This window comes from Carassius carassius, chromosome 22 (genome assembly GCF_963082965.1).
Source record: "Carassius carassius chromosome 22, fCarCar2.1, whole genome shotgun sequence".
NCBI classification, from domain to species: domain Eukaryota; kingdom Metazoa; phylum Chordata; class Actinopteri; order Cypriniformes; family Cyprinidae; genus Carassius; species Carassius carassius.
Window position 1 is genome coordinate 28,013,564 of NC_081776.1, and position 24,899 is coordinate 28,038,462.

The 24,899-nt window shown below is 39.8% G+C and overlaps 1 protein-coding gene across 1 annotated transcript in view; it reads left to right on the forward strand.

The window, feature by feature from the left end:
* Window positions 1-11,521, forward strand: part of LOC132099191 (NACHT, LRR and PYD domains-containing protein 12-like) — an 84,348-nt gene extending 72,827 nt beyond the window's left edge. The window contains exons 6-9 of the mRNA XM_059505642.1: window positions 702-875; window positions 7,731-7,904; window positions 10,480-10,526; window positions 10,608-11,521. Of these exons, the coding sequence (XP_059361625.1) occupies window positions 702-875; window positions 7,731-7,904; window positions 10,480-10,526; window positions 10,608-11,176 (964 nt within the window). The 3' untranslated portion in view covers window positions 11,177-11,521. The remainder of the gene's footprint in view (window positions 1-701; window positions 876-7,730; window positions 7,905-10,479; window positions 10,527-10,607) is intronic.
* Window positions 11,522-24,899: the final 13,378 nt, after the last annotated feature.

The following is a 24,899-nucleotide window of genomic DNA, read 5'->3' on the forward strand; positions in this document are numbered from 1 at the left end:
CTTGGCTGTAGATCTGCTTGTGTTGGGCAGGCTGTGTTGTCCTGTCATTTCTACTGCCATTCCATGTTTGGGGATGTATGTCTTGCATGATCAAAGCAGCTTGTCTGTTGATATATATAACAAGTTTCTCTGTACTAATACTGCAACAGCGGCAGCAGTGTTGTAGATCTCTTCTGCCAAGACCAAATACATTATCAGTGTCATTCAGCCAAGTATGGTGACCCATACTCAGAATTTGTGCTCTGCATTTAACCCATCCGAAATGCACACACACAGAGCAGTGAACACACACACACACACTGTGAGCACACACCCGGAGCAGTGGGCAGCCATTTATGCTGCGGCGCCCGGGGAGCAGTTGGGGGTTTGATGCCTTGCTCAAGGACACCTAAGTCGTGGTATTGAAGGTGGAGAGAGAACTGTACATGCACTCCCCCCACCCACAATTCCTGCCAGCCCGGGACTCGAACTCACAACCTTTCGATTGGGAGTCCGACTCTCTAACCATTAGGCCACGACTTCCCACCATTACCATGCTAAACTACTTTTGAGAGTTGTCATAATTGAAACTCACACATATATGTTATCAATAATGACTCACAATCTTCAAATGATTCAAACTAATCCTAAAGCAGAAGTGATCATGTCAGTCAGAACATTTCGATGAAAAGAGTTAAATACCGCTTTGTTGTTCTGTGTAGATCAGTCATCTGTAATCTCACTGGTCAGTGCTGTGAAGGTTTGTCTTCAGCTCTACAGTCATCAAACTCCTGCCTGAGAGAGCTGGACCTGAGTAACAATGACCTGAAGGATTCTGGAGTGAAGCTGCTCTCTGTTGGACTGAAGAAATCTTACTGTCAACTAAATATACTGAGGTATTTATGAACACAGAAAAAAATAAGAAATTTTTTCACCTATACATGACATGAAACCGCAAGATAAAAAGGCAATGAATGTTCTGCCACATACAGTTTTGTAAAAAAATAGCAGTACAATGTGACTAACCAGAATAATCCAGGTTTTTAGTATATTTTTTATTACTACGTGGCAAACAAGTTACCAGTAGGTGCAGTAGATTCTCAGAAAACAAACAAGACCCAGCATTCATGAAATGCACGCTCTTAAGGCTGTGCAGTTGGGCAATTAGTTGAAAGGGGTGTGTTCAAATAAAATGCAGTGTGGCATTCAATCACTGAGGTCATCAATTTTGTGGAAAAAAAAACAGGTGTGAATCAGGTGGCCCCTATTTAAGGATGAAGCTAGCACTTGTTGAACATGCATTTGAAAGCCTGAGGAAAATGGTTCGTTCAAGACATTGTTCCGAAGAACAGTGTACTTTGAATTAAAAAGTTGATTGGAGAGGGGAAAACCTATAAAGAGGTCCAAAAAATTATAGGCTGTTCAGCTAAAATTAGCTCCAATGCCTTAAAATGGAGAGCAAAATCAGAGAGACGTGGAAGAAAACGGAAGACAACCATCAAAATGGATCGAAGAATAACCAGAATGGCAAAGGCTCAGCCAATGATCAGCTCCAGGATGATCAAAGACAGTCTGGAGTTACCTGTAAGTACTGTGACAGTTAGAAGACATGTGCGAAGCTAATCTATTTTCAAGAACCCCCCCGCAAAGTCCCTCTGTTAAAAAAAAGGCATGTGCAGAAGACAAGTTACAATTTGCCAAAGAACACAACTGGCCTAAAGAGAAATGGAGGAACATATTGTGGACTGATGAGATTAAAATTGTTCTTTTTTGGTCATGGGCCACAGACAGTTTGTGAGACGACCCACAAACTCTGAATTCAAGCCACAGTACACAGTGAAGACAGTGAAGCATGGTGGTGCAAGCATCATGATATGGCCATGTTTCTCCTACTATGGTGTGGGCTTATTTATCGCATACCAGGGATCATGGATCAGTTTGCATATATCAAAATACTTGAGGTCATGTTGGCTCATGCTGAAATAGACATGCCCTTGAAATGGTTGGATCAACAAGACAATGACCCCAAACACACTAGTAAACGAGCAAAGTCTTGGTTCCAAACCAACAAAATTAATGTTATGGAGTGGCCAGCCCAATCCCCGGACCTTAATCCAATCGAGAACGTGTGGGGTGATATAAAAAATGCTGTTTCTGAAAAAATTCTATTTCTGAATAACAGCTGAGAAGTGCCACCATTTGGTTGACTCCATGCTACACAGATGTGAAGCAGTTTTAAAAAACTGTGGTCATACAACTAAATTTCAGTTTAGTGATTCACAGGATTGCTAAATCCTAGAAACAAAAACGTCTGTACAAAATAGTTTTGAGTTTGTACAGTCAATGGCAGACACTGCTTTTTTTTGGACACACCCCTTTCAACTAATTGCCCAATCGCACAGTGTGCATATCATGAATGCTGGGTCTTGTTTGTTTTCTGAGAATCTACTGCACCTACTGTTTGCCACGTTGCAATAATAAATATACCGTATTTTCCGGAACATAAGTGACACTTTTTTTCATAGTTTGGCTGGTCCTGTGACTTATAGTCAGGTACGACTTATTTATCAAAATTAATTTGACATGAACCGAGAGAAATTAACCAATAGAAAACATTACCGTCTCCAGGCGCAAGAGGGTGCTCTATGCTGCTCAGTTCTCATGTAGTCTACACTGAAGGCATAGAGCGCCCTCTCGTGGCTGTAGATGGTAATGTTTTCTCTTGGTTCTTGGTTCTAAATAAATGCGACTTATAGTCCAGTGTGACTTATAAATGTTTTTTCCTCACCCTGACGTATTTTTGGACTGATGCGACTTATACTCAGGTGCAATTTATAGTCCGAAAAATACGGTACTAAAAATCTGGATTATTCTGGTTAGTCACATTGTACTGCTATTATTTTGAACAATACTGTATGTATATATATATATATATATATATATATATATATATATATATATATATATATATATATATATATAATCTATTATACATGCACCTTCCGTTTACAATGTCTCCATACCTAAACATTTCTCCATTAATAATTATGGATCTTTGAAAATCAGATCTAGAGTTGACAAACTTGTTTTTGAGCTATTTCCAAAGCTGATCTCACCATGTCTCTTCTCAGTAATTGATCATTGTGCCGTCTATTTTACTGGTATGAATATAATTTTAAGTTAACTTTCAAACTTGTGTACATTCTGGCCAATGTTAACCTCTCAGGTGCTTTATACAGAAGCACAGAAACAAGAGAAGCAAGTTCAAGTTCAAGTTCAAGTGTTTTCAGTGAGTTAGCACACTGTTTCTCAACCCTGGTTCTCAAATGGGTGTATCAGAAAGGGGAGACATCAAAAATGGATTGAGAAATGCTACATTAGCACAATCAAATGCATTTGTTGCTGTAGAGGCTCTGGAGTAGTACAAGAAGTATTATTTAAGAAATACATAAAACTATAGTCTCTATTTCAGTTTTATCATGTGATAGAAAGTATAAGGCCATCTCAAGCCGAAGAACAAACTCATCTAATCTGCGGCCTATTATGCATCAAACTAAGATTGATGTAAAGACACAAAGCACAGCCATCAAGTTAGACTCTTTAAACATTCTATCACTTTAAAAATAAATAACTTCTAATCAATGACTTTATAACCACAAACAATCTGGATTTTATGTTGCTAAACGAAACAGGGCCAGAAGACAGCTGCAATGCAACAGTCCTCAATGAAGCAGCCCCTCCTAACTTCACTTACATGAGTGTCTGCAGGACTGTTAGGAGAGGTGGAGGTGTAGCTTCTCTATTTAAAGATGTCTATCAACGCAAGCAAGTGTCATTTGGTCAGTACCTGTCTTTTGAATATCTAGGGATTGTGCTGAAATGTGCTCCACACATTCTGTTCATTATTATTTACAGGCCTCCAAAATACTCTCCAGCCTTTGTTGAAGAGGTCACAGAAATGTTATCAATGATTTTCTCAGAGTTTGACTGTTTATGTGAATATTAAAATCCCCCTGCAATAGAAAAACAATTCAAAAAACAAAACTACAAAAGAAATGATAACGGTCCTAAACACTTTTGACTTGACTCAGCATGTGCATGGACCCACACACAAAGGTGGACACACTCTAGACTTAATCATCAGTAGGGGTCTAAACATTTCATCCACTGTTATTAAGGACGTAGCACTATCTGATCACTTCTGTATTTTCTTTGATATTTAGATCTCTGCTACAACTGAATCTAGATCTGTCTCTGTCAGAAGGAGATGCATAAACGAGAACACAAGTGTACTATTTATGGAGGCTATATCTTTAACACCAAGCATTTCTGCAGACTCTGTTGATATTCTCCTTGATTCCTTCAACTCAAAAGTTAAAAATGTTATTGATGATATTGCTCCAATAATAGTCAGTAAGAAAACAGACAGAAAACAGTTTGGAGAAGATCAACAGCAGTTCAGACTATGAAAAGACAATGCAAAAAAGCAGAGTGGATGTGGCGGAAGACAAAACTTGAAATTCACTATAGCATCTATAAAGCCAGCTTTCATGCTTTTAATGTGAAACTAGCCACAGCTAGACAGAATTTCTTCTCAAACCTTATAAACAGTAACTTAAATAACACTCATACTCTTTTTGCCTCTGTTGAGAGACTGACAAACCCCCCCCAAATCAGATTCCCAGTGAAATGCTCTCAGAGAGCAAATGCAATGAGTTTGCATCCGTCTTTTCTGAGAAGAGCATCAATATCAGGAAGGCGATTAGCACATCCTCAAGTAATGCAGAGGTCAGACAGATTAGGCCACAATATCAAAAAGATACTATGTCTATTTTTGAAGCAATTGATAGCAAAATTCTGAAAGACATAGTGCAGCACCTAAAATTATCAACCTGCTATCTTGACACACTTCCCACATCTTTTTTCAAAAGTGTGCTTAACTGCTTAGAAACAGATCTCTTAGAAGTGGTGAATGCCTCACTTCTTTCTGGGACATTTCCAAACTCCCTGAAAACTGCAATTGTTAAGCCCCTCCTGAAAAAGAGCAATCTTGATAACACCATTTTGAGCAATTTTAGACCAATATCTAATCTTCTTTTATAGGCAAAATTATAATAAAGGTAGTTTTTAATCAGCTGAACAAATACTTAAACTCAAATGGATACCTGGACATTTTTCAATCTGGTTTTCGACCACATCACAGCACAGAGACAGCACTCATTAAGATAATAAATTATATTAGCTTAAATTGTGACTCTGGCAAAATATCGGTGCTGGTATTGCTAGATCTCAGTGCTGCGTTTGACACTGTCAATCATAACATTCTACTAGAGAGACTAGAAAACTGGGTCGGGCTTTCTGGGATGGTACTCAAATGGTTCAGGTCATACTTAGAAGGGAGAGGCCATTATGTGAGTCTAGGAGAGTCTTAAGTGGACATCCATGACATGCGGAGTCCCACAAGGGTCAATTCTTGCACCGCTCCTGTTTAGCCTGTATATGCTCCCAATAAGTCAAATAATGAGAAAGAAAGCTATGCTGATGATACCTAAATCTACCTAGCCTTATCTCCAAATGACTACAGCCCCATTGACTCCCTCTGCCAATGCATTGATGAAATTAATAGTTGGATGTGCCAGAACTTTCTTCAGTCAAACAAGGAAAAAACTGAAGTCATTGAATTTGGAAACAAAGATTAAGTTTTCAAGGTGAATGCATACCTTGACTCTAGGGGTCAAACAACTAAAAATCAAGTTAGGAATCTTGGTGTGATTCTGGAGACAGACCTTAGTTTCAGTAGTCATGTCAAAGCAGTAACTAAATCAGCATACTATCATTTAAAAAACATTGCAAGAATTAGATGTTTTGTTTCCAGCCAAGATTTGGAGAAACTTGTTCATGCCTTCATCACCAGCAGGGTGGACTATTGTAATGGGCTCCTCACCGGCCTTCCCAAAAAGACAATTAGACAGCTGCAGCTCTTCCAGAACGCTGCTGCCAGGATTCTGACTAGAACCAGAAAATCTGAGCATATCACACCAGTCCTCAGGTCCTTACACTGGCTTCCAGTTACATTTAGGATTGATTTTAAAGTACTTTTACTCGTATATAAGTCACTAAGTGACCTAGGACCGAAATATATTTCAGATATGATCACTGAATATAAGTCTAACAGACCACTCAGATCATTAGGATCGAGTCAGTTAGAAATACCAAGGGTTCACACAAAGCAAGGGGAGTCCGCCTTTAGTCACTATGCCACCCGCAGTTGGAATCAGCTTCCAGAAGAGATCAGATGTGCCAACACACTAGTCACATTTAAATCTAGACTTAAAACTCATCTGTTTAGCTGTGCATTTATTGAATGAACACTGTGCAATGTCCGAATTGATTACACTATATTTTCACTGTTTTTTTTATGTAAAATCATTTTCTAACTGTTTTAAATTCATTTTAAATAAGTACATTTTTACGAATTTTAATAGTTTTAAAATTGCTTGTTTTATTCTTGTTATTATTTTTCTTCATTATTTTACTTTTTTTTATGTAAAGCACTTTGATTTACCATTGTGTACGAAATTTGCTATATAATTAAACTTGCCTGGCCTTGCCTATAGCTGAATAATGAATAATCAAAATTTTAATTTTTACATATATTTAATGTTGTCCAATTAAATTCTAATATCACTGTAATCAGCACAAACTGGGCTATAATAATATGTGAGCAGCATATATGTACATGGTTGTGTTTTTGAGAAAATGTTTATGCGTGGTTAGTGAAAAACAGAAAAATTTGAATCACTTGAATAAGGACATAAAACACATACAGAACATTGGTTCACGGGACATTTTAGAGCAGTGGTTCTCAACCCGCGGCCCGTCACAAATTCAAATGCGGCCCGCATCAGATGAAAGGTGCCTCAGAGCGAACATCACGAGCCGTCACGAGAGAGCGCCAGAATTCATATAAACAATCTCCACCTGTCTTTCACTTTTTATTTGTGGATCATCTCATTCTGTTTGTGACACTGTACGCTACAAAACCATGCCGCTTTTTACTACCAAGATGCAGTTTTTGAGTGTGAGTTATTCCATTACGGATACAAACAGTTCTGTCCCTGAAGAACTGAAATGTAAACAAAGGAATTATGATCCATATTACAATGATATTGCTTCATTGGACTAAACGTGCTCCATGAGATGTCGTTCAGTGGACCCTTACCTTTCTAATTAAACCGGGATTTACAGCTGTGGATGTGTTTATGACTCGTTATTACGACGAATCTGGTATGCACTGCGTTTTCATTCTTCATGTTTTGATGTGTACTGCTGATGTGTACTGTAGCAAATACTTTCTTTATAAGCTTTCCATTGAAAAACAGCGATCTGTTGTCGACGCTGGAGGCTTAGATCTTTATAATGATATATTGTTTGTCAAGATTGAATTTGTCCCGTTTCATTTAATCTATTCACAAACATTGACATGTGCGAGTTGAGGGGAGTTGAGGATGCCCGCGTCGGGCTGCAGGCTAAGAGGTTAATGCATCTAGATGAAAACAGGACATTAATGTTCTTGTGAACTTTTGAAAATAAAATGGATTATTTTCTCTGATGTATTCTGACAACATATTATCTTCTGTGATTGACGCTGCAGAAAATAACAGCTGCAAATATAAACTACTGTATCACTCTGTGATACTTATTGATTCACAAAGTAATGTAATCTGAACTGTTGCTGTGTGTGTTTGTAGATTGTCTGGCTGTATGGTGACAGAGGAAGGCTGTCGTTATGTGTCTTCAGCTCTGACTTCAAACCCCTCACACCTAAAGGAGCTGGATCTGAGCTACAATCACCTAGGAGTTTCAGGAGTCAAGCAACTCTTTGAAAGACTGGAGGATCCAAACTGCTCATTGAATGCACTCAAGTATGTTGAGCAGGAGTCATCATTACAATGTTGTGTGTTTGTGTGTGATAGAGAGAGAGAGATAAATGGTTTGTCATGTGCACCTTGTAAACCGAGGGGTTACGTAGGCAACCTAGTTCTGTGAAAAAGGCCGGCACACCACAGTATGGGTAAGTCTCGCTATTTATAAGCTGTCAGGAGTATATTAAATTAACCACGCCCCACTTGCAATCACAGTCTATAAATACATCTGCGAAGTAGCCAACGCTTTCTCTTTAGTCGACTAGTGACAAGTGCTCCTCGAGTGACTACGTTGTGTGGCATGTTGACTTCATTCACAAAACTAGGTTAACTACGTAACCACTCGTTCTATTTCATCTGTCAACACGCCACAGTATGGGTCAACTGTGTACCAGATAAGCTCAGGAGGGGAGAAAAACCCAAGTGGAGCAATAAAAGAAACCAATTCAAGCTAACATTTATTCATTTTCCTGTCATTTAAAGTTAAATCAGTGGGTTCATCAGATCATGTCTTTTCTGGTGTTTGCAGGACAGTTTGCAACGAGACTGTCGTAGCAACATTCAGATGATAGAATATGATAAATGCCATAGATGATAACCAACCAGCTGCCACACAAACTTCCTCCAGAGAGGCCCCTATAAACTATTTCACTCCTCTTGTAGAGTGGAATACCACTCCATTTGGGGGAGGCATCCCTGCGCTGTGATAGGCTAGCTCTATCAGACTACCCAATTTGCCAGCCTCTGCTTGGACACTGCATGACTTTGCACAGAGTTGCCCATAAGAGACAAACAGCTGACCGGTATGCCTTAACTCTTGTGTTTAAGAAGTGTATCTTCTCAGTTCCCTGACTGGACAGATTAGATGGAGTCTGGCTGATTCCGCTGATATGTGAGGAACTGGATGGAAAGGTTCTGGCACCAAGGGCCAGGAAACATAGGAATGGGGCAGAACTTTTGGCAGAAATTATGGGTTTGAAAGAAGAGAAAAAATTAAATAATCTTAAACGCGCAGGGTGCACAGAGAAGGCATGAATTTCACTCACCCTCTAACTGAAGAAACAGACAGAAAAATGCAGTCAAAGCTTTCAAGACAATACCCAGATCCCATAATGTAATTATCCGAGCTCGAGATGGACACAGTCTATGAGCCTCCTTCAGATAACGGCTGACAAGTGGTTGAAACGGTGTAACCTCCAAAGCCTTCATTATTCCCTGTACCACTGCTAGGTGAAGTCACCGTTATCCTAGCGTTCACCCTAGCAGGCAAAGTGGCTCCATTAATCTCACAACACGCTTGATTACAGAAAGCACATGCCAACACAGCAGTTTAAAACCTTGCGGGTAAAGAGACTCCAGTCAGCCAGATACAACAAAACAGCTCATCCTTAGCGAGGCTTACCCATAAAGTGGCATGTTGACAGATGAAATGTAACTGCTGACTTCCTTGATAAAAAGCCAGCTGAATCTCCAGTTGTATGCTAGGGGCTTTCTGACATAATTGGACAAACAAGTTGTAATAATAAATAGTCCTGTACATAGTGTTGGAAACTCAAAAGCGAAGACCAGGAGACTCTTGGGTAATTTTCAGCAGAGTTCTTTATTGAGAACGCTCTGCGTGGCACTGTAGTCAATAAATATCTAACTAGTCATTAATACATTATAGTTTATATAAATTTCAAGTGGGAGGGATAAATAGAGGTGGAGACAATCTAAACAAAGCATGCAAATGCAATACAGGGATCAGCCCAACACTGGAAAACTCCCAGCTTTGATCTTATCAGCATAATAGTGTCATTCAAATGAAGAGGTGCCCGATAGTATCACCCATACCTTCACATTATCATAGACAAAAGGGACAGCTGTGCCTTGAGTTTAGCAGGCACCTTTATCTTGGGACCTTGCTGTATAGTCAGGAAATGCATGAAGACAAAATATTAATGTCTCAGAAACCTGGGCTCCTTGACTTGATCATCTCAGAATGTCATAACCTTAACATAAAAATGTAGAACCCAATGTACATACTATAATATTAGAAACTAGATTTAACATAGTACAAATTTGTAATCCCACAATAGCATGATAATAATAATAAAAATAAAAAAAAGATTCCTAAATGCATCAAATTAACATCAGTTGTTTTAGGTACTTTCAAGCTATAAGTAATAGAATAATTGTAAATAAAATTATAAAATAATTATTGTCTAGTTTGTTAAAGTTTTGTAAGCTCTTCTTGTAGTCACATTTTTGACAAATTATTTTCTTATTCAGTAGAATTCAGTGTAAGCTTACTGTTTGTACTGTTTCTATTTGTTACAACAGACTTCAAGATTTAAGTGAATTTCTCTTTTTTAATTTTAACATCACATAAAAATTTATCAGGCAGCTTTAACCAAAAAAAAAAAATTAAAGTCTGGTGGATTTTGTAGGGTGAAATTGTACTATGATTAACACTTAGTCATGAATGTGTGTAACTGTGCATGAGAGAAAATTTTGTTGTTTTTATTTCTTTGTTTATATTTTACTCATAATAATGTTAAATGTGCAAAATGTGAAACAATTTTTTTTTTTATAGTGTGGATCATGGAGGAGAGTTTCGGATTGCAGCAGGTCTACACAAATGTATGTCTACACACATACACCCCCACACACCCCTTTAGAGATTTGTTGTTGTATTAAAAATGTAATTCTTCTTGTGTTCAGATGCCTGCTTTCTCACACTGGATCCAAACACCGTAAACACTCGTCTCATTCTGTCTGAGAATAACAGAAAGGCGACACTTGTGGAAGAGTATCAGTCATATCCTGATCATCCAGACAGATTTGATGAGTGTCTTCAGGTTTTGTGTCGAGAGAGTCTGTCTAACCGCTGTTACTGGGAGGCTGAATGGAGTGGATGTGGAGTTATATCAGTGACACACAAAGGAATATGCAGAAAAGGAAGATTTGACTGTCGGTTTGAATCTAGTGAGAAGTCCTGGAGTCTGGAGTGCTCTGATAACCGATTTGCTGTCTTTCACAATAATAAGAGAACTGATATCTTTATCTCTTCAGGCTTCTCTAAGAAAGTAGGAGTGTATGTGGATGTATTGGCCAGCACTCTGTCTTTCTACTGCATCTCTGACCCACAGACACTGACACACTTATACACATTCACCTCCACATTCACAGAGTCTGTCTTTGCTGGGTTTGGGGTTTATGGTTCCTCCGTGTCTCTGTGTGAGATTAAAAAACCTGTGAACAAAAATGAGATGTTGCTCACACCTGACTGAAATATATATTAGTATATCTTTGACACACACACACACACACACACACACACCTGCATATGTACCCAAGTAAATTTGTAAACCTGATCATCTTTGGTGATTAATCTTCCAAGAACTATATTTTTTTAATATTTCAAGAAATCAGCTGTTTTAAAAATATTATTTGCTGTTTGATTACATTAATCAAAAACATTTTTTTTTTACCATTGATTATTTATTAGTTTAATAATTTATATTTATCATTAATAATTCATACAAATTCATATTCTGGTTTGACTTAATTTTTCTGGATTCTGTACTTTTATGGTTCAATACAAATATACTATCAAAAATGGTGGTAATGAAAATGCATACAAAAACAATTTAATTTGTTTTAAAACCTTTATTTTATGTTTTCGCAAAGGGCTGCACAACAGAGATTTACTAAATTAAAATGAGGGTAAAAATTATATTCCCTAATGTTTATGTAAAGTATTATTGTTATTCTTTTAGAAGTAGGCTACATTATAGTACAGTTGTAATTTCTGTCAATTTCTTCGAGTTAAAAAGCATACTTTTATTTGGATGGGTGGTATTGGAGAGCTTTGAGTGTCAATGTATTTGTTTTTGACAGTGGTTTTCTCAAATAAAATGAAGAAAAGATAATTAATTGTTCTCTCAGTGAGGCTCTCAGTGTTTGTGTTCACGTCCTCAGATAGTGAGACAGCAGACTCTGTTAAACCTGGCACTTTAAGCAAAGCTGGAGCATACTTGTGTATGTAGTACATGACAACGCCACTCATTCACAGAGAGACATGCAAAACAAACAGATTAGCCTATATATTTATATAGCAGTGCTTTTGTCATTATTTTACAGCTTTGTTTTTTATTTATTCACCAATCCAATCGCACATTTTATGTGACATCTGCAGAGTAGCTAGCTACTGTAAATTCATTGTCATGACATGAGTTTACCCACTGATCATTAACTCTACGTGATTAATACAACTTATTGTGTCTCACCAAGGCAGAAATGATCTGTGCGAACTTTGATAATGATATTCACAGTGGACTTTATATGTAAATTTTCATCTCTGTTTTATTCTTATTATGTGGTCATCACATTAATTTTGTGGAAGAACATTTGACACATCTGTTGTATTAACTAATTCATTTTTTTTAAGTTACCTGCCACTGACAGCATTTTGATGATTTTCAACTAAATTTGATGGCCCTCAGAATATTTTCTGCTATGAATATATGAACATATTTTATATAAAAATACAGAACTGAGCCTCTGCTTTAAACAAAAAAAAACTATTGTATTCTATTTTCATGTGTTGAAGATAAGACTTGAGAAGATAAAAATTTTGGACAAAACAAATGAGAAAAACACATTTTTATTAAAGGAGTTCACTTTTAAGCAAAATGCATCCAGATGTCATATTCTTTCACCTGTAAATAAGTATATGAACTATAATTAAAATTGCATTCAATAAATCAATGAATGAATCAGCACCTCAAAGTCCTAGGCCATGGTTCTCAGCTGGAAAAGGGTGGCTTGTACCCTTAAGGTTGGTGGAGGAGTTAAAGTATTTTGGGATCTTGTTCACAAGTGAGGAAAGGATGGAGCAGGAGACTGACAGGCGGATAGGTGCAGCTTCTGCAGTGATCTAGTCGATGTACCTATCTGTCGTGGTAAAGAAGGAGGTGGCTGCAAGGCTAAGCTCTTTATTTACCGGTGAATCTACACTCCTAATCTCACCTATGGTCATGGATCATGTGGATCATGACCAAAAGGACAAGATCCTTTATACAGGAAGCCTAAATGAGCTTTCTCCATAGGGTGGCTGGGCGCTCCCTTAGAGATAGTGTAAGGAGCTCTGCCGCTGCTCCTTCACATCGAGAGGAGCCAGCTGAGGTGGCTTGAGCATCTGCTCCCCTTCCTGGGGAGGCGTCCGGGCATGTCCCACCAGGGGGAGGCCCCGGGGAAGACTGAGGACACGCTGGAGGGACTACGTCTCTCGGCTGGCCTGGGAACGCCTCGGTGTCCCCTTCAGAAGAGCTGAAAGAAGTGTCTAGGGAGGACGAAGTCTGGGCATCTCTGCTTAGACTTCTGCCCCCGGGACCCAGCCCCGGATAAGCAGAAGAAGATGGATGGATGGATGGATGGATGGATAGCCTTCAATAAACAGAACAAACGACACACACACACAAATAGGCTACATACATATTCACATATACATAGGCCTACATACATACATATACATTAGGGGTTGAACGACTTCTGATTTTTTAAAGTTGACATTTATGTGATGAAAGTTGAGCCGAAGTCGACTAGTCGCTGATGACGTCATTAATGAACAAACAACCTTGTGCACAGCTATGCGTGTATGGCTATTGCTCCCATAACAGCTAATTTTTTTATCAGTTCTTTTGCCTTGGTTCATTTTATTTCTCACAGATTTCTGCTTGTTCTAAATCAGATACAGATAAAGTAGCACAGTAAAGATTACCTTTATATGAATGCATTATTTCTACATGGCAGCATCTCTGTATTAGTAGTGACACTGTGGGATTTAGTTATTAACAAATATATGTTTCTAAGCTATTTTTTTGAGAAATCACAGAACAGTGTTGACAGTACATTTCTGCGCTGAATGATTATATGCGCGAGCATGTGATCTGCAAATGACGTACAAGCTACTGTCTATAGCCTATGTGTGTGCATTACAGTGCATCAGCGCATTAGATTAGAGCAATAATTAACTTACATGTGTAATAAGCTTGTGTAATGTGTAATGTGCATTCTCCCCCGTTCAATTTCGAGCATCCAGTAATATAATCACACATGTCTTGTATACCTTTCGGAGTATACATTTATTTGTCATTTTAACTGTTTGGAAATGGTGCATAAATGTGGAAGTCCTTTAAAGATTTATTATCCTGTTGCGCCCTCTATAGGACCGTTTAGTAGTCGACCTCAAGCTTAAAGCAAAATGGCAGAGCATTAAAGTCGAATAATTGATTAATCTATGCTACCCCTAATATACGAACGTTATATATGTATATATATATGTATATATATATATATTGTTGTGTAATTTTTATCTAAGGAAATATACATATACTCTCTATACTCTCGTCTTTGTTTCCAACCAGTAAAGGTAATTTAAACCATTGTTCTTCCCTTTGATGTCTTCTCTGTGGCAATAGAGAGTTCTGCACTTCCTCCCACCAGAACCAGATCAGCTCAGTTGAGTCTTTGCCTCTGCAGAGCTTCGTAATACAGCATCAGGAACAAAGTAAAATAATAACTTTACTCATAATATATTACTCAGAGACTTGTTTAAAAGATTTAAACGCATCACCATTGTACATGGTTTCGCTTTATTTTAAACAATAACTACAAAATTAAGCAAAATAAAAACAAAAAGTAAAAGCGTAAGTCTTAACCCTGAGATGGGGCAGGGGATGTGTCCAGACCATAACATTATATAGTCTCAAAAACAATACGTCCTTTCTTCCGGATGCCTTTTTCTAAAGAAAAAAAACATCCGCATGCACGCACACACAATCAGGTTGCTATGGATGTAGGAATATGACATTTCCTTTTTTGGCAACCCCTCTCTTCTTTGATACAACTTTTTAGAAAGAAGGTCCATCTTGCAACGTTGTTGCAAGATGCACTTCCTTGCACAATCATCCTTCTATTAGCAAAAAGCAAGTATACGTGACAGTTTCAACTGTTGAGCAAATGTTAACATCATACATTTCTTATTACTGCCTTTTAAGGTTTCTGTCTAACAAATTGTATATCTCACTGTTCCCTTTTAAGGCTTTTCTGGTTTTGTAACAGAGGTTTGCAATCTCATGGCTCTGATATCATTTGCAAGAGACTGCAACTCCAAATTAAAATTAACCAACTCAATCATTTCTCTCATCATCCTCATCATATTCTTGTTCATGTCTTCTCGTTTTCGTATCTGTTGAATTATTCTTCTTATCCTAAAAACAATTCCCTGCTGCTCCATCAGTTGATCTCCCCTTCTGCTTCTCTCGATGTTTGTCTTTCTTCTTTTGTCATTTGACCTTCTTGCTCCAGTCAGTTTGGAGGCCTTCAACCAGTAGATCATCAAAATCAATCTTTAATTTTCCTGGTTCATTATCACAGTTACCCAGTGAGACACGATTGGGAATATTGTGATTGGGGGACCCAATTCCTAAATTGGGAAGCTATCAAACATCCCCTCTTGGGGTCGCACTATCAACAATATCCCTCTTGTTTAATTATTTTCCTTTGGGATTCTATCTTTAATTCATTTCACCAAGATAGTCCCTACTTTCTCACTTCTATATTTTTTCACAATAAACACATCAAAAACATTGCTCCTATTTCTGATCAGTGTTACTTCTACCAATTCTCTCATTTCCCACTTAGAATATGGATCTTGATTTCTAGGCAGTTCGTGCATTAGGCACTTGTCAATTCAGTCTCTTTCCACAAAAGCCCTCAGGATTCAAAGTTTCCCTACAGTTCTCGGCCAGCTTTTCGCCAGCTCTAGGAACCGTCCGAAACTCATTCCAACCAGTGGGCCACTGGCTTCCTTGATCATCACTGCCGAGCCCTGGAAGAGATTCATGCCAATCAAAACACTAATACACAAACTGCTCTGTACTCTCAATTCCCCATAGTCATGTAATTAATTTGTAATCTTTCAAAAAGGTTTTTTTTTTTTTCAAATTTGTTTTTCTATTTTTTTTTTTCTTTTAGAGGTAGTTAGTTATTCTGAGTTTAATGTTATAGTTTGCTTTAAACATGTTTTACACTTTTTCAAGGCCTTTTTCATTTTGTCCCACCTGTTCATCACAATCATTATTCCCAATAATACAATATCATAATTTTTCAGAAAAAATCCTAACATAAACACACTCGATGTCAAAAATCCTATAACTGTCCATAACATTGCTTCTCTACCATATTTAAATATCAACAATCCAATTAAGTACATTGCGCTTGTTATGATAATACATATTTCACCCCAGAAGTAGGGGTGTAACGGTATGCAAAAATCACAGTTCGGTATGTACCTCGGTTTTAAAGTCACGGTTCGGTTCATTTTCGATACAGTAAGGAAAAGAAATGCAAACATTAAACTGCAGGTTGTTTATTACTATACACTTTTTTTAAAAAATACTTTTTAATAAAATATATATAAAATAAAAAAATAATAAGAAATAAAATACTGCTGCAAAGTTATCCATTAAATAAAATACTCTCAGTCTCAAACCAATATCATATAATAAAATATAATGAAAAATATAAATAAATAACTATGATTACAGTGCAGCATTACCAATCCCAGCTTGTAGGCCTGCTTCACCAGAACTGTGCCTGCTGCTGTAGGTGAAAGGGAGACCGCTGACAGACCAGGCTCTTGTCTTCATGACAACAATATCTATACTTCATGTTGAGCATAAATATAAAGCCTACTGATAAAGGACACCGTCAACAGTATTGACGGCAAAATAGACTATGTTTGACAGGTGCAAAATCGATAATTATTAATTTATTTTTTAAATCACATTTATATCTGAATTTATGTTAACCTATAGACTTACAATCATCAAAGTGTCATGAATTAATATGTATTTGTGTACAAAATGACATATAAACATATTTTCCTATTCTATTTTGCCTGGAAATGCTTCCAACACGCTTGCGCGTCGCGTGAAAAATAGGCGTCGGTTCTATTTCTAGCATGCATGCGTTTTCCACGCGGAGATGCGCGTCTCACGCAGGCAGTCTGCAAGCTCTAACCTGTTAACATGGGAGCCGAATTAAAAATGGACACGCCACGCAGCTGAGACGCTTGCGCCACGCATCCAGTGTGTCAACTCGCCGGCCTTAGAATCAGCTGAAGGGCGGGATTTGAGCTGAACGCGGAGACTTTCGCCACTTAATATGTTTGTTTGTAAACACGAAAATGTACTTATGTTCTGCGCACAAAATATTGCATTCCGTCATTCGGTACACACGTGCACCGTACCGAAAGCCCTGTACCGAAACGGTCCGGTACGAATACACGTACCGTTACACCCCTACCCAGAAGACAAACTCATCTTCATGTATCATAACAGACGTAACATCAATACCAAGTTTTAATATACTTGTTACAGTTAAAGCAAATGTTCCCTGATATCCTAGCAATTTTTGCCATCCTATTGATAAGATCATCAGAGCACAAACATAAATCATCTTGCTTATTCTTCCTATTAACACTATTCTTACAATTTGTAAAACTGATAAAAAAATACAGCCACCAGAAATTTCTATTAATTCCTTGTAAAAGCATCCATAAAATATAAACACTAACCTGGAATCCAGTACCAGAGATTTTAGGGAATCAGAAATCCTCCGGCTTCTGTCTCATTCTTACTCTTTGCGGTTCAATTGTTTGTCCCATTGGATGTCATTTTTATCATTATCAATTTAGATCTTCTGTTGGACTTACGTATAGTAATTGGTTTCAAAAGATTTCAGTGAGTTTTCTATTTTCAAATAGAAATTCCCCAAATGGTCTTGTCCAGGTACAAGTGAAACTATATAGTTGTAACTGTCTTATTTGCTCTATATACAATATATATATTCTTACTCCACCTACTTCCAATTTTTATTAGGGGCCAAGCACCGAAGGTGCGAGGCACCTATTGTTTTTGTTGGCGTTCTTATTATTAGGGGCCAAGCACCGAAGGTGCGTAGGCACCTATTGTATTTGTTCCCGTTCTTATTAGGGGCCAAGCACCGAAGGTGCGTAGGCACCTATTGTAATCGATGGCGTTATTCTTCTTTTTTTATTATTCTTTTTTTATCTTCTTTTTTCTTTTTTTTTATTCTTCTTCTTCTTCTTCCGCCGCAAGTCTATGGCAGCCCATAGAACCGATTGCAGGAAAGTTGTATAATTTGGCACACTGATAGAGGACAGTCCCAACATTAACTATAGCAAATTTGAAGTCTCTAACTCCAACTCTCTAGCGCCACCACTTGTCCAAACTTTCAATATTTTTATGCTAATAACTTTTGAACCGTAAGCCAGAAAATGAAATTTCTTTTTTCCTCTGAATCCTTGGCTCAAGCCAAGTCGAAAGAACCCCAAAAATCGCAAGGTTTAGTTTTTTCGCTATTTTAAATTTTTCGAAAAACCTACTTTTTCGAACTCGTCCTAGACGGTTAGTCCGATTTTCACGAAAATTGGCTCAGTGCACATGAGGCTATATCTCGGCAACGGTTTGGCATATTGAGACCAAACTTGGTGTGTGTTATAATAACCATGACCTGAGACTACCTGCACTGTTTTGACGCAGCGCTACCTAGTGGTCAGGAGATATGAAAAATGCATATTTTGGCTTATAACTTCTGAATGGTTTGGCCAAAAATTACAAAACTGGTCTCTTTAGATTCAGCAAGACATATCGAGTCGAATGATATCCGAATGATAGCTGATATTCACATGTCAGCCATTTTAGGCGTCGGCCATTTTGAATTATGCTTTGAAATGCTGTATTTTTTGAACGCAGCATCGTATCTTTATGAAAATAATTACAAAATATTCGTCTTCATGCCCTGAAGGTACTCAAAAAGTTTGGTGGCAGCGCCACCTTGTGGTCAAGAGTTATAATGAAATATCACAAAAATGCTAATAACTTTTGAATAAATTAGATTATTGAAATGAAAATGGTCTCCCTATATTCTGTGGGACATGACTAGAGTATCGATACCAATTATGCAAAAATTGTCCATACTTCCTGTCCGCCATTTTGATTAATGTTGAAAACCTACTTTTCCAAACTCCTCCTAGACCGTAAGTCCGATTTTCACCAAATTTGACGTGGATCATCTTCAGACAATGCTGGAAAAAAATTTAATGGATTTCGTGTCGATACACGAAACGGTTTTTATTTAGCGCATCAACGAATTTGCTGGAAGGGTGCCAAAATGCATTTGAGGCTGTATCTCTGCAAAGCTTTGACATATTTGCACCAAACTTTGTATGTGTCATCGGCACATCACACTGACCATGCCACATAAATTTGGTAACAGCGCCACCTATTGGTCAAGAGTAATAAACCATTAATTATTCATGAATAATTACACATATAAAAATGCTAATAACTTTTTAACGCATTAGCCTATTGCAATGAAACTGGTCTCAAAATATTCCCTGGCTTATGCCGACAACATAGATACCAAATATGCCAAAGTAAGCCGAACTTCCTGTCCACCATTTTGATATATGTTGAAAACCTACTTTTTCGAACTCCTCATCAACCGTTATTCTGATTTTCACCAAAATTGAATCAGATGATCTTTAGACTGTGCTGACAAAATGTTATGGAGTTTGTATCGATACACAAAACCATTTTTGCATACCGCCGCGACGAAATTGAGGGATCATGCCAAAATGACACTTCAGGCAATATCTCTGCAATGCTTTAGCATATTGAAACAAAACTTTTTGTGTGTTATTGTCATCTCACACAGAACTGTGTTGGTCAAACGTGATTGGCCATTTAATCTTCTTACTAGTGGTTGTATTTATTATTTTTCAGCCATTTCAAATACAATCATACTTAAATTGCTGCTCACTGTTGCATTTGATGTGGTCCTCCATGCCATGCTTACCTCCTAAATTTGCCGTTGGAGTGCTTGGTCCCGTAATTGCTGCTTGCAGCTATATTTATTATTATACTTCCTTTTTCCGACTAGGAGTCTATGGCAGCCCATAGAACCGATTGCGGGAAAGTTGTTATGGTTTGACATTCTGATAGAGAACAGTGCCAACATTAAGTACACCAATTCTGGTGTGTCTAAGTCATTCCCTCTAGCGCCACCAACTGTCTAATATTTCACTTATATTTTATTAATAACTTTTTAACCGTAAGGCCAATCAACAAACTTCTTTTTTCTTCTGATTCCTGAGCTCATGACGATTTGATTGCATCCTATGATGTCATTTTCCGTCATAGAAATATGGCCGCCATTTTGAATGTATCAACAGATTGTTACGAAACATGGTATGGGTCATCAGCACAATGTCCTGAAGGAGCGTGAGAAGTTTTGAAACAGCGCCACCTAGTGGTGATCTTCTTTTTTTAAATGCTTATAACTTTGGGTGTGGTCGACTTATTTTCACGAGACTCATCTAATTGGACTCCTGTAACCTTACAGACTCCTACGATACCAAACATGCTAGGTTTTGCCTTACGGTTTGTGTAGCGTTGTGATTTAGAGCTTAAAAACTATTTGGCTATATCTTCCAAACCGCTTGTCTGATCGAGACGAAACCACCATCAGAAGTTCGTAAACATAGGTCGATAGCTATATGTCAATGCCCAAATGCGAAAATATTGATAGTAAGGGGTAGTAAAATTCAATCAAAGTCATGTGTCAGTCATTTTTTATGTGTTTTTTCATGCAAATGTCTATAACTCTGAAGTGAATTGAGATAATTTCACCAAAATTGACACACATATGTATGGGCTCACTCTGAGGAAACATAAAAAAAAAGAGTGACAGCCTCTTGGCGGCGCAATAATAAAACAAAACATAAAATTCCCATTGACTTCAATACAGTTTTGTGAAATAAAATGCTACACTAAACAAATGCATTGGTGTAATATTACGAAACTCAGAATGTGCCAACAACACCATCCCCTGAAGGTACTCAAAATAATTCGAAAATTTCCAAAAAGGCTAATAACTTTTGAATAAATCTGGCTATTGAAATGACGCTGGTCTTAATAGATTCCTTGGGTCAAGGCGAGAACATAGATACCAACTTTTCCTTTTTTGGCCGAACTTCCTGTCCGCCATCTTGATTTTGATTCTAAACCTACTTTTTCGAACTCCTCTTAGACCGTTTGTCTGATTTTCACCAAAATCGAATCATCATCTCCCGACTGAGCCAACTAATAGTTATGGATTTTGTGTCGATATGCAAAACCGTTTTCGTATAGCACAGCAGCAAAGTTGAGGCATGATGCCAAAATGACTTTTCCAGCTTTATGTCTGCAATACATATTGACACCAAATTGTTTATGTCAAGGTCACCGTACTCTAACCACATCACATTAATTTCAGAACAGCAACACCTATTGGTCAAAAGTGATATACCATAAATCATTAGTAGTGACTATTTATAATTTTCTGCCATTTTGCCTAAAATCATCTTTTGACTTTGATTGTTGCAGTTGGTCTGATTCTACTTACAATGTTTGTTTAACTCCTAATTTTGCTAATTTTTTTTTTTCAGTATGCATCAATGCCAAATAAAGTTGTAAAAAATATATATTATACTATACTGTCCTTTCATATAAACTGCCAGTTGGTAGTAGAATTTTTTAACGAGCAAGTCATTGAATCATTCAATCAAACAGCTTATATTTAATAAAACCACCATTCTTGTTCAAGTGATAATGCTTATCTTATGTTATTAATATAAAAATATATAATGTTATAGTATTGTATAGAAAATGTATATTTTCTTGAAAATAATAAAATGTTATATTAATTTCAGATCGACAGCAATATATTTAATCGTTTCTACTTGAAGAATCAGGTTTATTTTATTTAAAGTTTTTAAATTTTCAGCATTTGACAGATTCTATGTAAAACAATTTTGTCACCATAGTTGTAGTTATTTGCTTTAAGTTACGTTAAAGTCTTTTTATCTCTTTTAAAATATGTGTTTAATAACATTATATTGAATTATGGCTATACAGGTCCTTCTCAAATTTTCCATATTGTGATAAAAGTTAATTATTTTCCATAATGTCCATCCATCCATCCATCTTCTACCGCTTATCCGGGGCCGGGTCGCGGGGGCAGCAGTCTAAGCAGAGAACCCCAGACTTCCCTCTCCCTAGACACTTCCTCCAGCTCTTCTGGGGGGACACCGAGGCGTTCCCAGGCCAGCCGGGAGACATAGTCTCTCCAGCGTGTCCTAGGTCTCCCCCGGGGTCTCCTCCCAGTGGGATGTGCCCGGAACACCTTCCCGGGAAGGCGTCCAGGAGGCATCCGGAACAGATGCCCGAGCCACCTCAGCTGACCCCTCTCGATGTGGAGGAGCAGCGGCTCTACTCTGAGCTCCTCCCGGGTGACTGAGCTTCTCACCCTATCTCTAAGGGATCGCCCAGCCACCCTGCGGAGAAAGCACATTTCGGCCGCCTGTATCCGGGATCTTGTCCTTTCGGTCATGACCCAAAGCTCATGACCATAGGTGAGAGTAGGAACGTAGATTGACCGGTAAATCGAGAGCTTCGCCTTGCGGCTCAGCTCTTTCTTCACCACGACAGACCGGTACATCGACCGCATTACTGCAGAAGCTGCACCGATCCGTCTGTCAATCTCCCGTTCCATCCTTCCCTCACTCGTGAACAAGACCCCAAGATACTTAAACTCCTCCACTTGAGGCAGGAACTCTCCACCAACCTGAAGTGGGCAAGCCACCCTTTTCCGACTGAGGACCATGGCCTCGGATTTGGAGGTGCTGATTCTCATCCCAGCCGCTTCACACTCGGCTGCAAACCGTCCCAGTGCATGCTGAAGGTCCTGGCCTGATGAGGCCAACACGACAACATCATCCGCAAAGAGCAGAGACGAAATCGTGTTGTCACCAAACCTGACCCCCTCCGGCCCCTGGCTGCGCCTAGAAATTCTGTCCATAAAAATCATGAACAGAACCGGCGACAAAGGGCAGCCCTGCCGGAGTCCAACACGCACCGGGAACAAGTCTGACTTACAGCTGGCAATACGAACCAAGCTCCTGCTCCGTTCGTACAGGGACCGGATAGCCCTTATCAAAGGGCCCCGGACCCCATACTCCCGGAGAACCCTCCACAGGCCGCCGCGAGGGACACAGTCGAATGCCTTCTCCAAATCCACAAAGCACATGTGGACTGGTTGGGCATACTCCCATGAACCCTCCAGCACCCTGTAGAGGGTATAGAGCTGGTCCAGTGTTCCACGGCCTGGACGAAAACCACACTGTTCCTCCTGAATCCGAGGTTCTACTATCGGCCGGATTCTCCTCTCCAGTACCCTGGCATAGACTTTCCCAGGGAGGCTGAGAAGTGTGATCCCCCTGTAGTTGGAACACACCCTCCGGTCCCCCTTCTTAAAAAGATGGACCACCACCCCGGTCTGCCATCCCAGAGGCACCGTCCCCGACTGCCACGCGATGCTGCAGAGGCGTGTCAGCCAAGACAGCCCCACAACATCCAGAGACTTGAGGTACTCAGGGCGGATCTCATCCACCCCCGGTGCCTTGCCACCGAGGAGTTTCTTGACTACCTCGGTGACTTCAGCTTGGGTTATGGACGAGTCCACATCTGAGCCCTCAGCCTCTGCTTCCTCAATGGAAGACGTGACAGCGGGATTGAGGAGATCCTCGAAGTATTCCTTCCACCGTCCAACGACATCCCCAGTTGAGGTCAACAGCTCCCCACCTCTACTGTAAACAGCGTTGGTAGGGCACTGCTTCCCTCTCCTGAGGCGCCGGACGGTTTGCCAGAATCTCTTCGAGGCTGACCGATAGTCCTTCTCCATGGCCTCACCGAACTCCTCCCAGGCCCGAGTTTTTGCCTCCACAACCACCCGGGCTGTAGTCCGCTTGGCCTGCCGGTACCTGTCAGCTGCCTCTGGAGTCCCACAAGCCAACCAGGCCCGATAGGACTCCTTCTTCAGCTTGACGGCATCCCTTACTTCCGGTGTCCACCACCGGGTTCGGGGATTGCCGCCTCGACAGGCACCGGAAACCTTACGGCCACAGCTCCGAGCGGCCGCTTCGACAATGGAGGTGGAGAACATGGTCCACTCGGACTCAATATCTCCAGCCTCCCTCGGGATCCGGTCGAAGCTCTGCCGGAGGTGGGAGTTGAAGATCTCTCTGACAGGAGACTCGGCCAAACGTTCCCAGCAGACCCTCACAGTACGTTTGGGTCTGCCGAGTCTGTCCAGCTTCCTCCCCCGCCATCGGATCCAACTCACCACCAGGTGGTGATCGGTTGACAGCTCCGCCCCTCTCTTCACCCGAGTGTCCAAGACATACGGCCGGAGGTCGGATGAAACGACCACAAAGTCAATCATCGACCTACGGCCTAGGGTGTCCTGGTGCCACGTGTACTGATGGACACCCTTATGCTTGAACATGGTGTTCGTTATGGACAAGCTGTAACTAGCACAGAAGTCCAATAACTGAACACCGCTCGGGTTCAGATCAGGGGGGCCGTTCCTCCCAATCACGCCCCTCCAGGTGTCACTGTCGTTGCCCACGTGGGCGTTGAAGTCCCCCAGTAAAACGACGGAGTCCCCAGTCGAAGCACTTTCCAGCACCCCTCCCAGAGACTCCAAGAAGGCTGGGTACTCTGCATTGACGTTCGGCCCGTAGGCACAAACGACAGTGAGAGACCTATCCCCGACCCGAAGGCGCAGGGAAGCGACCCTCTCGTTCACCGGGGTAAACTCCAACACATGGCAGCTGAGCTGGGGGGCTATAAGCAAACCCACACCAGCCCGCCGCCTCTCACCTTGGGCAACTCCAGAGTGGTGAAGAGTCCATCCTCTCTCGAGGAGCGTGGTACCAGAGCCCAAGCTGTGCGTAGAGGTGAGTCCGACTATCGCTAGTCGGAACCTCTCTACCTCACGCACAATCTCGGGCTCCTTCCCCGCCAGTGAGGTGACGTTCCA